The sequence below is a fragment of the Triticum aestivum genome, chromosome 1A (genome assembly GCF_018294505.1).
Source record: "Triticum aestivum cultivar Chinese Spring chromosome 1A, IWGSC CS RefSeq v2.1, whole genome shotgun sequence".
Classification (NCBI taxonomy): domain Eukaryota; kingdom Viridiplantae; phylum Streptophyta; class Magnoliopsida; order Poales; family Poaceae; genus Triticum; species Triticum aestivum.
Window position 1 is genome coordinate 270766091 of NC_057794.1, and position 16806 is coordinate 270782896.

Consider the following 16806-nt stretch of genomic DNA (forward strand, 5'->3'; position numbering starts at 1 on the left):
GCGCTCGTTCGTTTGGTGTCCGTCGCGACCAAACCCGACGCAAGTTTGCGCTCGAAATGGGTCGGCCCGGACACAAAAGAAACAAGATGGGTCCGGGCTGTCGCGCGCTGGGCCGCCTCCTTTGTCCGTTTTACCCCAAACGGACGGGGCGGACAGGATAGGGTCGCGCGGTGGAGTTGGGCTTAGGATCCTATATACAAATATATCTAAAAATTCCTATAGAATCACTTTTTGACCAAACAAAAGCCCTAAAAAGCTATAAACATTTCGATTCCAGTTAAATTGATTAATTATACTCGTCGCCTCTGTTCCGCCCCCAAACCCAAGGAAAACCATCATCAGCCGCTCTCTCTCTCTCTCGGCTCTCCACTTCGGCCTCCGCCTCGCTCCCACCCCAAATTCCTCCACGGCTGGCGGCCTGAAGCCCTAGGCCACCGCCGGGACCCAAGAGCAAGCATATAGACGCTGCGATCGGAAGCAGCAGTAGCCGCCGCCATGCAGGGCTTCCCCGGCGGCGTCCCCGATCCGCAGCAGCTCCAGGCCACCATGCTCGCCATCGAGCAGGCCTGCTCCCTCATCCAGGTCAGGGCCCTCTCCAGCTCGCTGCTGCGGACGCTCACGACGTTATCGCCCTGCTAAATTCAGCGTCTCTGCCCCTTCCTGCGGCTAGCGCTCTGTATTTCGTCGGTGTCTCTGTAGATTTGGCCCGCATGTGGGCAGCGGGCTTCTGTTCGACTTTGTTGTGCCTTGGCGTCGTTTGATGGAGGAAGTGCTTGGTTCGCGCAGATGCTGTGGCATTTTGTCTTTCTCCTCCCTGAACCATCGATCAGTGCTTGCTGCGCGCTGCTGATCAGTGTTCCCGTGCGGATTTGGTGAGGGGATCCTTTTTGTTTACTGCGTTGTCGACGAGGATTAGGTGCTTTAGAGTTAGTTGCTTAATTTAGGGGGTTTGGCGCCTCTGAATTATTCAGTCAGGTGAGATATTCTGATGCCTCATCGAGTAAAGCAAAGGCACAGTTCAGCTGGCACCGAAGTTTATACTGGTCTTTAGCGAGAGTTCTTACAATTGGTATCGGGGCTACTAATCGGTGTTTCCGTGTTGATCTGGCGAGGGGATCCCTTTTAATTGCCACTTTGGTGGTTTTATTTCTTGCTATTATAGATTTTGAGTATGTGATTTCTATGGCAGGGGACATTGAATGAGCATAGAACCATTTTCCTTGCTATAGATGTTTCATCCATTTTCCATGAACTTTACTCAGGAGACAATCTTTTGACGTCTGCATGATTTTCACAGGTGCACATGAATCCGGCTGAAGCGGAAAAAGTTCTAAGTTCACTCCATTCATCTCTGATGCCTTATCAAGCATGCAGATTTATTCTTGGTATGCTGTTGTTTAGCTGCACACATCAAAGAACTGGAATCAATTCTCGATAAGGCTTAAGATATCCTCAATTTGGATGTGGATTGCTGAATAGGACCTAGGACTTCTCATATCAGCAGGATTGTCCGTCTATGTAACCTTTGTCCTGTACAGTTTTTCTTTCTTATGATTTAAAACAAGAATCAACTGAAACAAATGTTGCAAATGCCCCCATCTCATCTTTAAATGCAGTTTGTAGACCAACTCATAGATTCATCTGTTAGTTGTTTTTCCTGTGATTAGCTTATGCCAGCTGTACTTGCACTTTACTATTTGAGTAAATCTAGTGACCATTAAAGTGAATTTATCTAGTGGGAAGAGAGCTTATTTTGTTATGTAATGGCAATCCAAATTTCTGAAGTTGTGAATCTCTAGGTGTATATGTTTCTCGAGTTGCCCAGGGCCATTTTGAGAATATGTCTATTATCATTCTTTTTAATAAAATACTCTGTTTAAGCTTTATGTAATTTTTTGCTGGTTTTGTGTACTCTGTAGTTTAGAAGGACAGGCCTGGTGCTGTGGTGAAGTACTCCCCGCTTGTGCCAAGAGGTCTGGGTTCGACGTGGCCGCTCTGCATTGCACCTTGCAGGGATAAGGCTTGACTCGTTCCTTCCCTAGACCCCACTTGGCATGGGAGCTTCTAGCACTGGGTTTGTCCCTTTTTTTGTGTACTCTGTAGTTCCCTAGAAATGCACTTGTCGTGTAATTTCTGAAAGATCTTTGGTCTCTGGAAACTATGCTAACTTACTACTTAGTGATCTAAACACTCTTATATTTCTTTACAGAGGGAGTATATCACTTGCTAAGAAAAGACTCAAGTCAAGTCGGTGCTAGTTGGCTTGAAGTGTCATACCAAATCAACAATAATGTGAAACTAAAATGAACAAGCTGGGGTCTAATTGTATTTGTGTGTAAAATTGACATTACCAATCAAGGTTGTCATATGCATATTGTTGTTTCAATGATCAAAGTAACTAATCTATCCATGTTTCGTCCAAATCTAAAGAAGTTTATATAATTACAGGGGTACATAGTGACATATATTTCTATTATGCCATTTAAAACCTTGGTCAGTTGAAATTAACAATTTTCCTCTATGATTCTCCCAGAGACATCCCTAATGCCAAATGCGAGATTCCAAGCTGCTGGAGCAATTGGTGATGCTGCAATAAGGGAGTGGGGAATTTTAACAGATGACAACAAAAGAAGCCTAATACTGTGAGTTTCTGGGGAGTTTTTTAAGCTTGTATTTAATGTGCGATGATTGCAACAAAAGAAGCTTGTGTATAATATAATTCTCCTAATGTTGTAGATATTGTTTGAACTACGTTATGGAGCATGCAGGTTCCCCTGATGGCTACGTGCAATCAAAAGTTTCTGCTGTGGCAGCTAGGTTACTAAAAAGAGGCTGGTTAGTTTTTTACTTTTCTGCTTACTACTATGCCATGGCACTATGCCTCTTTGTACTAGCATCTTCGTAGTCGTACCTTCTATTTATCTGTTTATTTGTTGCATAAATATCCATTTGTGCATATTTTTTCGTTCATTGGGTTGTCGGGTTGGTTATGATTCTTTTTAGAGTGATGCAGCCTTCGGAAAGAAGAATTGGTGCAATAAGGGACTGAATACTTATATATTCTTGCTAGTAAAAAAAGTTAGCTATTTAGCTTATGTCTGCATCAAGAGTTATGGTATTTGGGTGGTTGGGTTGTACGATATCATCCATGATGATTAGATGCAAAAAAGGTGTCTATTCAAAAGCATGCGTATATAGATAATTATTTTATTTCAGTTGAATTTTCTGCTCTATAGTGTGCTTCAAGGCAATTGACTGTTTGAAGATTTGACACTCAAAATTTAGATGTTTTCATATGGAATACATGCTTTGCAGGCTTGAGTTTCCGGATCAAGAAAAAGGTGCTATCTTCTTTGAGGTATAATTTTCGCTGAACAGTTAGACAGCTACAGCCTCATCAATTGTAGAGCCTAAGTTTTTTGGCTTTCTATGGTCATGGGTTTTTCTAAACGGGAGACATCCAATTTCATATTTTTATAAATTGGCAATGCTGGACTGAAATACATGTACAGCAAGAAATTGAAATAGGTAATTTGGTATAACTCATACGTGGGCCAGCAAAATTATATTTTTGAAAGAAAACAGTAAGAGTATCCTACTTTGCATATTCTTGGGCCAGCTAAGTAGACAGTGATGTATAGCCTAAGCTGTTTGGCTTTTGGCAATCGTGGATCTCTCTACACTAGGGACATCCAAATTTCATTTTCTCATAAATTGGCAACGCTGGACTGAACTATATGTACAGGAAGAAATCAAAATCGAAATTGGTATAGACGGTTAGATGGATGATTGAGATAGTGTTTAATTTCACCCTCATAAGCAAACATAGAGCTTTCAGTCCCACTAGTATTTATTGGTTGCCAAATCTATGTTTTATTTTTCATAATTGTGTTATGTATTAATTGTTTGTCTTACAATTTTAATCATTTAAATTTCCCATTCGTTTTGTTTGCTGACCTACTGTTTGATACCATTTTCAGGTTGAACAGTCCATCCGGGGCATGCACGGGCCTAATCGACAGTTTGCTGGGATCAACTTCTTAGAAACCTTGGTATGCTGTTCATGTAGGCTGTTGTGTTTGCTTCTCTGAATTTCTTGTCCTTTCCAACTGAGTCAGAATCAAATTTCATGTTTGAGCTAGGTTTCAGAGTTTTCCCCTTCAACTGCTTCTTCTATGGGCCTGCCTAAGGAGTTCCATGACCAATGCCAATTGTCACTTGAAGTGAAGTTTCTGAAGGTGGAACCATATTTTTTTTTTCACATGAGAATAATGTCGGCTATGCCATGTCATCTAAACTGCTTTTATCATTGTTCTAATGTGCCATTTCCTGTTGCAAGGACTTCTATTGCTGGGCACAAGCTGCTGTATTCAATACCGCAGACAAAATCTTGAATTCAAATGTAACTATACCCGAGGAGAAAGCATGTTCGGCGGCATTGCGCCTCATGCTTCAAATTTTAAGCTGGAGCTTCAAGCCAACTTTGGAACATGAGAATTTAGATGCCAAAATAAAATCTGGTTTGAGGAGCGATGCCATAAATCTGAGGAAATTCGAACGTTCATTGGTGAAGGTACAGTCTTTGAGCTATTTACATCTTTGCTCAGTTCACCTGATAAATGGTTACATTTTCTATTGTAGCCAGGGTCTTTGTGGACTGATATTCTTATATCAAGTGCACATACTATCTGGGTTTTGAACTTCTATACTACCCTGCGTCAGAAGTACTCGTATGATACACTATGGGGTGATTCTCCTATTGCTGTCTCTTGCAGACAGCTCATAGTGCAATTATGCTCCTTGGCAGGCGCTGTTTTTCCTAATGGTATGTTGCATTTCAAATACTCATTGTTTGTTTATGTTCCCATGTTGTACAAATTTGATGTTCATGAAAAGCTGCTTAATGTTATCTCAACCAGCAAATGAGCAAAATATGTTAATGATCATCTCAATAACTTCCTTTTCCTCTGTTTTCAGATAATGGAGATGCACAAATTGAACACTTTATGCACATACTATCCGCTGTTATCTTGTGGATTGAACCTCCGAATGTCATTGCGGAATCAATTCGAAATGGAGGAAGTGAAAGGTTGTGCAAGAACTATGATCATGATCTTCCTTGAATCTGAGCAAACATTAAGAAATATTGATGGGAATTATGATTTAATATTTGTGCAGTGAGTTCATAGATTCTTGCCATGTCCTGCTTTCAGTGGCATCTTTGACTAGTAGTTCACTTTTTGACAACCTCCTGAAATCGATAAGGTTAGTTATTGCACATTTTTTTCTTGTTCTTTTTTATAAGGCAGCACATTGTAAGTTCAACGATTATCTTTTGTATCAGTAAACACACAATAGATTGAAAAGTCACTTCTGTTAGTACCTTCAAGCTTCAGGGTTCTGTTCATACCATTTGTTTACCAGATAGGATTTGACTTACTAATTTCTTGTAATATGGACTTGCTTGCAGGCAATATGGCACAATTAACCTGCTTTCTGCTTTGACATCCGAAGCTGTCAAGTCTGTTCTGGATAACCAGAATGAAGAAGAAACATGGGGTTCAGATGCTCTAGATATATTGTTAGAAACATGGAATGTTATTCTGGGGGTATTGTCATTGATCTGTGCTTCACATTATTTGTATACCTTTTTATGCAACTTCCTTAATCTAGTGCTCATTCCTAATCTCCGTCCAATATTCCTTTGTGATATGGTTGTCGGCTAGTGATGATGTTTCTTTTTCTACTTGTTAGTCACATATATTATTCCAATGAAGTTTATGACTCCGTCTTCTAGGTCCACACAAGATTTTTTTAATGTTTATCGGGCATCATTTGCCGCCAAGTCTTTCCCTGATCAAACGCAAGTTATGCATGTTAAATTATGACATAAATCCTTTTTGTTCAATGTGCACGTTAGAGCAGAGAATTTGACCACTGTGATTGGTTATCACCTGTTCATCACTTAGCAGCACTGAGGAGTTATTTTTTTCACGGGAAAGAGGTTAGAGTGATAATTGTATTACTCTTTAGCATAGCTTAATGCTTTGGTATATGCATGTTTGTTTGGTAAAGGTATGTGCATGTTTGTTTGGAAAGACTTTGGTATATGTACTTATATGGAAACAGTAGCATCTCTTCCCTTGAAAAGTTGGCAATTGTATGTGCTTTACAATTTACTTGACTTTGTAGAGCGCATTCCTGATTATGTATAAGATACAAACTCCCTGTCGGCAATGTCATAGCATATTCCCTTCCGATAGGGAATTAAAAGCTGCTTGATTGTTATCGATAATTTCCTTGGCACCATGGGGCATGGAAGTGCTTGGGTTCAGATTTGCTTGCTGATAAAAGGGCTTACCTTATTTGGTACATCGAAAACGAAATTAATTATCACATGATTTTTATTGAACACTGTCCAATATACATAACGAGAGTAGGTACTTCGGTTGGTTAATATAAGCCATTCTGCCATTTTATTAATTATAACCATTAATTACTGCATAGGATTCATTTCAATCATGTTTATACACAGGAAGCTTGTGCTGATAAAAGTCCTATGTCAGCTGATGGAGCACTTGCAGCTTCAAATTTGTTTAAGATAATTGTGGAGTCACATTTGAAGGGTACAGACCTTTTCATTTGAAGTTACCCTCGAAGACATTGATACTTATGCATAGAGAGTACTTCATCTGCTGTTCTCATCTCCTGCTGCATACTGACTGCACTTCTTTTCGTTTACGTAGCTGCTGCTGATTCTGCATTTGAGGATAGTGACGATGCTGAATACTTTCATGTTTCTGTTTCAAGTATGTTGAATTTCTTAATAAATACTTTCTATTCCGAGCACCCTCCTCTTTGGGAATCCTTATACTAATGAAGTACTGTTTGGTCCAGAGCGTGATGAGCAGTTGGCCTTGTATGCTCTGATTGCACGAGCAGCTGCTGACACCACCATACCCTTTCTTGAGCAACTATTTTCTGAGCGATTTGCACGGCTAAGCCAGGTCTCCTTGTTAGCTTCATCTTGTGCCTTATCTTGGTTCAAAATTACCTATGTGTTCCTGCCATAATAACCTTCCTTCCATGATATGTGTAACATTGTTCTTAGCAGAGAGATGTCGAAAATGATCCCACTCGAACATTGGAGGAGCTGTATTGGCTGTTGCTGATTACCAGTCATGTCCTAACTGACTCAGGCGAAGGAGAAACACTGCTTGTAAATAATTCAAAGCTTCCTTCTTTTTTACTTGTGTTTTCAATTTTTTATAAACTATTTGCAGTTCCATCTTCTTCTCATAGTTCCTGCAATCGTCAAATTCAACTTGTGTTAGAGGCTTCAGTTCTTATAACATATGGTGCTCGATTTATCATTACGTATATTGTATAAAACATAAAATGCTGCACTGAATGCACTGTGCTCTTACATATTATTATTGTGTTTATTCCTATCAGCTAAGATAAATATCATAACTCTCAAAGTTTTCACTATTAGTTATTTTTTTACAGATTCCTGAAGCTTTGCAGGTGGGATTCACCAATGTAGTTGAAGTAGCTCAACATCCTGTAGTTACGTTGTCATGGTAATAATCTTTGCCTATTGGTCACTTGACAGAGCTACCTGTTTGGTAGAAAACGTTAAACTGCTGATCTTATACCTGTTAATGTATATGTCAGCAACGTAAGAATTTCAGAACCAGTTTTGATTTATGAAAAATGCTAGCTCTGTTATATAGTATAGAAATATTTGACACTGAGTCGCGGTCCTAAAAATTATATTTCCTGTTTTCATGAGTTATAACACCAAATGCTTTACCTATTATGCAACTATATCTATCATTTAATTAAATTTTAGAAATAAGTTAAAACATCCGCATGGCCAAGGTAAGACAAGGCTTCTATGGTATTCAGAAGCATATTTATTAAGACCTCACATTAAATATCTGTGTTTTATAACCGGAATTTTTATCCACTTCATTGGTAATGTAAATTTAGGCTTATCTGTCCAAGATTTAAGCTACTGGATTGCGATACAACATGATCTGTTGACTCTCTTTGTCTATGTAGGTCTATAATAAATTTTTCAAGGCAATGTCTAGACCCAGGAATTAGAGGGAGGTACTTCAGTCCCCGGCTCATGGAGGTACTTTTTTGTACTGTTACCTGTCACCTTCATCTTATTCTATTTCCATTTTTGCTTTGGACGAGAGTTATACTATTATCTTGCTATGCACAGTTCGTTGGACCTGTTATTTCCATTCCCAAAGGTCGTAAGTGTTTATGTTGTCTTTAAGGGATATTATTTAGTTTACTTATGTACTACAAGTACTAATATATCTCATCTTGCCCGTCGACTTTGTATTCTTTAGATAGCTGTTCTATACATTTTTGGACTTGTCGTTTTTTAAGACAATGAACTTCCCCTAACTTGTTTGTGGTTGTTGGTAGGCGGTGATTTGGTTCCTGGCCAGATGGGTTGCAACCTATTTAGTACCGCTTGATGTGAGTAGAGAAATTGACAGTGTGGGTAGACATGGATCCCAGCATTCTAGAAAATTGCTAAACAGTTTTGCGTGGGACAATAACCAAGGGGAGCTTGTTCTTGATTTTGTTGCTCTCATGTCAATGGTGGCACTTACTACATATCAGGGCGAAATTGAGCTGCAGGTAACCTTCACCTTTACCGATCAACCTGCAAGACTGCATAATTTTGTGTCTACCCGTGCGTGTACACTTGCATGCCTATATGTTTTGCCGTGTTAATAAATAATAACTACTGGTGACAAGCCTGTGCAAAATTTAGAAGTGTATGATGTTTTTGACTTTTCATTGTCTCTGAGATGTTAGTTCTAACACAACTTTAATACTATATAAGTATAGTAGTTTGTTCATTTTTCATGCTTTCAATGCTAAATACCAAATATTTAGAAACATTTCCAAATGGCAAGAGGTTTAATTTTGAACATACCTCCAACAACAGTGACAGAATTTGTGAGTAAAAGGAGTATTTGTTATTGAGGGCTCACATGTAAAAATCATCTTTCTGCTGTGAAGGATATCCCTAATTTGTTGCTTTGTTTCATGTTATCAGACACTTACATGCCAAAAACTACTTGCTTCAGTTGTTCGACGGAAACACACATGTGCTTATGTTGTTCAGTTGGTAAGTCCAAAATCCAAGTCCACAGCTACAACCTATGTTATCATACTAATATTTGCATGCTCTGTAGTATTATGTTGCACATGGTAAAAATGTTTGTAGCATTTCTATCACCATAGGTATAGTGTGCTTGTTTTAGCCAAACGTCCCTTGGTGCAGGTTGTAGATTCTTTTCCTCCTCAGCATACCATTGAATAGTAATAGTGAGAGTGGATTCTACGCTCGTATAAGTGGATGCACCTCAAGCTACCTTTGTTGTCGTTGGTTTTGCCGAATCTGTCATGGCTCTAGAAGACTGGCAAAACTTGGCAATGAACCCTGTGATACTATTAACATTTTAACAAACGTCCCCCCCTCCTGTTTTCTCTTGCTTCATGTTTCATGACACTATACCTTCTTAGGACTCATGGCGTGACCTTACAAGGGCTTTTGCAAGTGGGCGTTCTTTATTTTCATTGAGTGGACGTTTACAGGTAAGTGTTATATGCACTCACCATGCAGTTTTAACTTATGCTTTCATTTGTGAAGACCTTATGCTTTTGTTACTACTTACCACACCTTCACAGAGATCTCTAGCAGAAACACTTGCATGTGCAGCTTCCTGCATCAAAGATCCCGAAGCATCTGTGCAGTAAGCCCTTTTGAGCTGCTGTATGTTATCTTATAATAAATAAATATGTGAGATTTAACAGAGCCTGTGTTGGTTTGACAAAGGTATTTGAGAGACCTCATGGGACCAGTCGCAGGATGCCTAGTAGAAAATGCTAGTAGGAGTGATCTTAAATCTGTTGCACATCAACCAGATGTTATCTACATGGTGAGTATGCATGTTATTTGCTTTAAGCTCTTTGAGGCTAGTATAATGGGAAATAACTGTAGGTCTGTTGCCTATTGGAACGGCTAAGAGGAGCTGCTAGAGCTACTCAGCCTCGCACTCAAAAGGTTCTGTTTGAGATGGGTCATACTGTGATGAACTCACTCTTGACTCTTCTGGAGGTGTACAAAAATCAGGTATTGTAGCTCATCTATTGATGCATCCTATCAATTATTTTTAGATAAAATCATATCACGCTTAGACATGTGAATTTGAACCTTGAAGATCCTAGAATAATTTTTCTTATTTTTTTAGTCTGAAGTCGTATACATGATACTCAAGTTCGTGGTTGACTTCATTGATGGTCAAGCTGTATTCCTGGATGGTAAGGAGACATCAGTTTTGATGAGCTTTTGCTTACATCTGCTCCAGATATACTCCTCTCATAATATTGGAAAGGTAAGAACAGGAATTCTTATTACTGTGTTATTCTGTGCCAGAAAATTTTCTCCACAATGATGCTGCTAACATTCCTTTTTCTCAAATACACACGCGTGCATGTTTAACAAGGTGGTTTGTGTTCACACGCCTGCTCCATACATTTTTGCCATGTTTGCATGGCACATGCGGCATGTGCCCATTGTTGTGTTGGGTCGGATCTTTTGCTTCTAGATAGAGCACCATTAGAGCTAGCCTATACAAAAGGATTGGCTCTAATCCCTATCTATCCAAACATGCCATTAGGGAAGGTTTGGAAAAGGGGATTTGCTTTGGGCTTTTCATATGTAGTTTTCCCTCGAAACAGGCTTGGTCCCCGCTTTATAATATAAATCACAAACGGCCGAATCATACAAGGTGATGAGGAAATCCTCTTGCAAAGCAGGTCAAAATTAAAAACGACATCCAGGAAAGTAGCGAGAATGCCACCAGCCCAAAGCCGAGCAAGAGAACAGGAGTAGCCAGATCCAACACTAGGCAACTGAGACTACCAACCTGGGTTGAAACCGCGCCTCACTGCACCGTACACGCCAAGCTATGGCCGGAGAGGTCCGCCTGCCCTCTTGCTCCAGGCCGCAGAGCGCCGATCCTGCCAACGGACAGCGAGGACCGAGAATGGCGACAACGAGGTCATGTGTAAAAGGTAGGAGGCCAACGAGGCCACCCCATGCCACAATCGAAGAAGCTTCACACCAGGATCAAAGCATGCTTGAATACGCCGACGAGCCGCGACTGGTAGGCACCTGAGCTTCTAGGAAGACACCCGCAAGAGGGAGACGACACAATGCACCGCAGTCGCTGAGCCTAAGAAGACATACAAGGGTTTTCGCCCGGAGCCCTGACATGGAGAGGGGACCTACAACGATGCCCCCAAGAGGGATACGATACTCGTAGGCATCGCCGGTGACGGGGCGCGGAGCTTTCGCTCTGAGCCTCATCCTTGACACAAGGGGTACCAAGGTCGCCACCCAACCCGAGGGGAGAACTGCTGCCGCCAGCTCGAGGCCTCTAGACCAAGACCGGAGGCCGCCACTGCCAAAGCCATGATAACACCAGGATCACCCGCCACCACTCCCCTCGCTTGCTCGCCGTAAAGCCATCCGCGCAGCCTCACCTTCCGGGGCCGCTGCTCTGGCATCCAAGGATCCACATCACCCCACCAACCTGACATCCAGACGACACCCACCCGAGCAGCAACAAGGGTCTCCATCCAACCCTAGATCACGCCACCTACTGGACCTGCAACACCTCTGCAGCGCCCAAATCTGGGCTGAAACGGCCAGACAGCGGCACATAAGTGGACGGACGGTGATCGCAGCCCGCCTGGCTGCAGTCACCACACCCAAATCCTCTCCTACATGCCCCCAGACCCGACACCCAGCCAGGCAGGGGCGCTGCCGCAGCCGGAGCCTGCCCACAGCCATAGAGCGCGAGAGAACGAGAGATCGCAGCCCTCTAGCCCATGGCCCCGACCTCCAGGGATAGCACCAACCCGTGGTGAAGGGAGCCAAGCGCCGGAGGCGCCACAAGGTCGCCCCGACAGGGAGGGAGACCGGAGGGTGCCGAGGTGGCGAGCTTCTCACCCGGGAGGGCCGGATGTGGGCCTCTGCCTACCAGATCTGGGGAAGAGGCGCCAAAGGAGGCACTGTGCGGTGCTGGAGGAGGCTTCATGCTACACCGGGCAGCCAAACTCGACGAGGACGGGATCCACATGGGGGAAGAGAGGGAAGGAAACATAGCCTTGGGGAAGGGGCGCGAATTGGGACCAGGAGGCGGCGGCGGGTCACCACCTGACACCCGAGGAAGGTGACGCGGGGGCAGGAGATCTGTGTTTGTTCTGTTTCCAGATGTAGTTAAAGGGAACAAATTGTCAACAATCATTGTGCTATTGGAGATAATGTGTGAGGACAGTAAATATTTGCATACGCTCATCAAATTTATGTTACTTACTGCAAACTGACAAAAAAGCCTTGTTGTGGCCAATGTAATATGGACCAAAGCAAATGAGCTTCTGTTTTTTTCTAAACTTTTGTGATATATCAATGTTAGGGAGTAACTTCCCGACAGTGCAGTTGCCATCAATGTTAGAGAGAATGTTCTATAAGACTTGCTTATTGTCTCTTTTGCCTAGGTAATGCTCTCGCTTTCTTCAACTCTGCGAAGTGAATCACAATCCGAAAAGTACAAGGATCTGCGTGCTTTGCTTCGGCTTTTAACAAATATCTGCTCAAAGGATTTGGTAACCTTCACCCTTTACACCCTGTTGTGTATTGTCTGTTCGAAGATGCCCCGGATGACTAAGTGACACTGTTGGCAAATGCAGGTGGGTTTCTTATCTGATAGCAACATTGAAGGCTCCCCAGATATTGCAGAGGTACGTCGTTTGATGTTTTTCCAGTATTTTCTGCTTCTAAGAAAATTAACTGTACATATTGTTGTGTATAGATTGTTTACTGTTAGCACTCGTGGTTACTGGTCACCATTAGGAAATTCCATAAACAAAATTGTCCACCTCTGCCATCGGTAGCCAACTCTATTTACTTGTCTCATGATCACAAAACCACAGAACAATTTGGTCAGATAGGTAACCAATATGCCAATTAACGTTTACTTACAGTTATGCAATTGGAGCATTGCGAAGTTTTTAAGTGCTGACCTGTCTACGGGCTTGCATTTGACCAGCAAGAAATGACACAGCTGGGACATCCTGGACATGAACCAGAAATATGGCCTTGAAGAAATCCTTGTTAAATTCAAGGCTATGTATCTGTGGCTTAGCCCCCAATTAGACACATGGTTGCCATACATCTGCCATGTCTTGAACCAGAAACATTGAGGTTATTGAAGGAAAGTTTCTGTAGGAAAAATACTAAAAGCGTTCTGGTTAAAGAACATTTGTCATGTCTTACTTTAACCATTTAACCAGGGGTATTCAGTTGTCCACATCAAGAGTTAACTGCATTTACTACTTAGTTAGTTTGAAAATAACTCAAATGTTACTTTCGCAGGTCATCTATGTTGGTCTTGATATTGTGACTCCCTTGATATCTTTGGATCTTCTCAAGTACCCTAAACTAAGTCGTGATGTAAGTTTTTTTTTTCTTTCCATTTTTCTTCTAGTATAATATAATGACAATCAAATGATACTAAGTAATTTGGTTTCTTTGCAGTATTTTGTACTTATGTCACACTTGTTGGAAGTGTACCCTGAGAAGGTTGCTCACTTAAACAGGGATGCCTTTGGAAGAATTACTGGTAGTCTTGAATTTGGCCTGCGTAATCAGGCAAGAGGATCTTCACGTAACTGCATTTACTGCTTGTCCTACTTTTGCTTAAATTTTCAAATAGCAGCAGTACTCACTGCAGTGAGCTACTGAGTTGGTAGCAACTGGACCTTGCTTGGTTATATGGCGTGCCTACATACCCTCTGCTACCAATGACTCTTGCATCTGGATTCTCTATGAACCTACGCTCAACTTTCTATATCTTTCTGATTTGCTACTGTGAGCACCTAAATGTGCAATCATTCTTGACTGATATAAGGTGATCAGAGCAAGCCTTCAGTGTATTGAAATCATGGAAAATGTGGTGTATGCTATAAGATGACTGGACAGAACTTCTGTTTTCTGAAATGCGATATAACTGGCAAATTACAATGAATAATCAGATGTATTTTTGCCTGCCACTTGTGATGTCTACAAATATTGTTTGATCTATATAATATGTGAAACAATTGCCATTGCCGTGCATTCTGTATGTTGAAATACAGTCTATATTCTTCAGCTGATATAGCTAGGTTTGTGTTTTCCATGTTGCAGGATGGCGATGTTGTTGAGAGGTGCCTCACAGCAGTAAATGCCCTTGCCTCGTACCATTTCAAAGAAAGATTTGGAGGCAGAGGAGGGCTTGGCTCGCAGGTTATGGAATCTGAAGGATCGAATGGCAAACTTCAGGAAAGCATATCAAGTCACTTCTTGAGGCTTCTCCTGCAACTACTTCTGTTTGAAGATTTTAGGTGAGCTCCCCACGTCGACATTCAGTATAGATTTAGGATCCTGTAACTTCATTTTTTTTCTTCATATTGTTCCATTTACCTTATTTGTTGTTGTACATATCTGATATATGCGACTCTTGCAGAATGGAACTAGCAGGTTCTGCTGCAGATGCTTTGCTTCCTTTACTTTTTTGTGAACAGGAGTTATATCAGGTCCTTTCTCGCCACTTATCTAATAGGCTAACAGTTATCAGATCAAGTACAATACTAAGGCTTAATTTTTGTTATTTTGCTATGTGTTCTCATCACGTCTCCCTCTGCAGAGACTGGTCCATGAGTTGCTTGAGAAACAGCAGAATCCGACTATAAAATCAAGGCTGGCACTTGCTTTCCATAACCTGACAAGTTCAAACAATCTCTCAAGCACCCTTGACCGGCCAAACAGGCAGAAATTTCGGAAAAATCTCCGGGTTTTCTTAGGCGAGGTCTCGGGCTTCATGCAGATAAAGTAGATGGGGAGTGACATGAAAGCATTGATGTCTGGTCGATCCCCAGAAGTTTTTTCTCCATTGTGGCAGAGTCCATGTGTGGCGGAGCCATGAGCAGGAATTCTGGCGTTAGAGGTCGAAAACGCATTCGCCGTTGTGTGTTGAAGGGAGTTCAAACAGAAATGACAGGAACATGTCGACGTGTTCCAGGATCTGTGTCTGGCTGCATTTGGCGGTGGAGAATTGGACGCCCTGAGATGAGATCGTCGTGTAAATTTAATTGGGTCTAGATGTAATCATACAGAAAAGGCGGACATTTTTTTTAAACGGAGAAGGTGGTCATTTTGTTGCGACTGCTCAGATGGAACAGTTTTTTTCTCCCACGTGTATGGGAGATACAGCTTAGAAGAAGCGATTCGGCACCTTGTGGTGCGTAACTTTTGCCCGTCAGGAAACGTGAGACACTGGGCCTGGGGCCTGCTTTTGCAATGCTCGATTTTTACTGGACTCCTGTGGGAACCAAGCTGTTTCGTGTAAAATGTCTTCTTCCAGAGCAACTGAACAAGCACATGGTGTCGGCGTGTCGCTGTAACCAGCTGGGGCTCACTTTGAGCATCTGAGCCCTAGAGTTTTTTTCCTTTTTCTTCTGGCCAGGAACTCACGAGCGAAATGACCAGCAGTGTTGTGGCTAAAAGATCTTCAACCTTCACGCACCAAATTTGGGTGGGTCTTTATGGGCGCGCCATAACTCCCTTGGACATGAGGCCCCGTGTGTCGCTGGCATTTGTGGATTTTGGTGACCATTAGCTGTGTGGATCCCATGGACTTCCGTCGAGCAAGCTGTTGCGTGTCGGTGGCTGCATGCCCGTGTCGGCGCGTGGATGGATGGATGGGTAGATCTCTGATCGAACATTCTGTGCGTAGAGTGTGGGAATGTGGGATGCACGTGATATAGAAAACCAATCAGGCATTTTGCCCGGAAGCGGTACATTCTCGTAGTCGGCAGCCGCGTGAGTATCCCCTTGCTCGGCCGTGGCCAGTTTGGGTTTCCTCCGGCTCGTTGCACTAAAAGTCTTTCCTTACAACTTCTTGGCAAAGAATGAAAGCGCAGCATCTCGAGGAGCAAAGTCCATAGGAAAAAACAAACGGAAACAAAAGGAAAGACTCACGTGACAAAGCTGATTGATTGGCCATACGCGCATCAGCACTGCAGCACCAGCAGCAGGACAGCGAAGGAAGAGAGAAAATAATAATGATATATCCCTTCCCCTCCCTCCCATTGGGTCGGCGCCGACAGAGATCTCCCCTCTAAATCCCCAACGTTAATCGTCTTATAAAAATGACCCCCACAGTACTACTACTAATCTACTACTACTAGTACTAGAATACTAACCACCTGGGACATGTGGTTAGCAAATTCAAAATTCACACAGTACTAGAATACTAGAATAACATTTTTTCCCCGGAAAAAAACCGTCAAAAAAAAGAATAACAATTATTATCCGTCTCGCTCTCGCGCATCTCGGCACGGGAGGGACATTCCCTCCGCTTAACAGCGTCCCGTGTACCGCGGCGTGTTAGTTTAATCTGCAACCCTGCTCGCTAATCATCTCGCGGATCTTGTTGTTGCTGGTTTCATTAACACGCGCCACCAAGAGTGCAGACCTGCCCCCTCTCTCTCCGCGTTCGCTGCCCGCCTCTCACCCCCTCCCACGCTCCGCCCCGCAAATCGAGGCCTTCCCCTGGCCCTCCTCACCCCCGCCCCGCCCCAGCCAGCCAACGGAGGCGACGAGCGCCCGGCCCGCGGCGGCACTCCCCCGCCCGCCCGCCCGCCGCCCGCGCACGGGATCCG

The 16806-nt window shown here is 42.7% G+C and overlaps 1 protein-coding gene across 5 annotated transcripts; it reads left to right on the plus strand.

Moving 5' to 3' along the window:
* Window positions 1-277: 277 nt before the first annotated feature.
* On the plus strand, window positions 278-15493 carry LOC123045559 (exportin-4). Of its 5 annotated transcripts, none has more exons than XM_044468677.1 (32): window positions 278-582; window positions 1298-1385; window positions 2534-2642; window positions 2737-2835; window positions 3316-3358; window positions 3981-4052; window positions 4143-4238; window positions 4340-4573; window positions 4642-4825; window positions 4978-5089; window positions 5179-5265; window positions 5471-5609; window positions 6536-6626; window positions 6747-6809; window positions 6898-7007; window positions 7112-7219; window positions 7510-7583; window positions 8068-8143; window positions 8449-8667; window positions 9092-9163; window positions 9562-9633; window positions 9727-9791; window positions 9875-9977; window positions 10040-10171; window positions 10290-10433; window positions 12604-12711; window positions 12796-12846; window positions 13481-13558; window positions 13643-13756; window positions 14291-14487; window positions 14610-14679; window positions 14790-15493. In XM_044468677.1, exons 1-32 carry the CDS (start codon window positions 496-498, stop codon window positions 14976-14978), a joined length of 3486 nt encoding a protein of 1161 aa, XP_044324612.1. In that variant the 5' UTR covers window positions 278-495; the 3' UTR covers window positions 14979-15493. The 5 variants fall into 5 exon arrangements, with proteins under 5 accessions (XP_044324612.1, XP_044324620.1, XP_044324602.1 ...); XM_044468685.1 differs by having other exon boundaries at window positions 7115-7219; XM_044468667.1 differs by having other exon boundaries at window positions 9562-9791.
* The last annotated feature ends 1313 nt before the right edge of the window (window positions 15494-16806 follow it).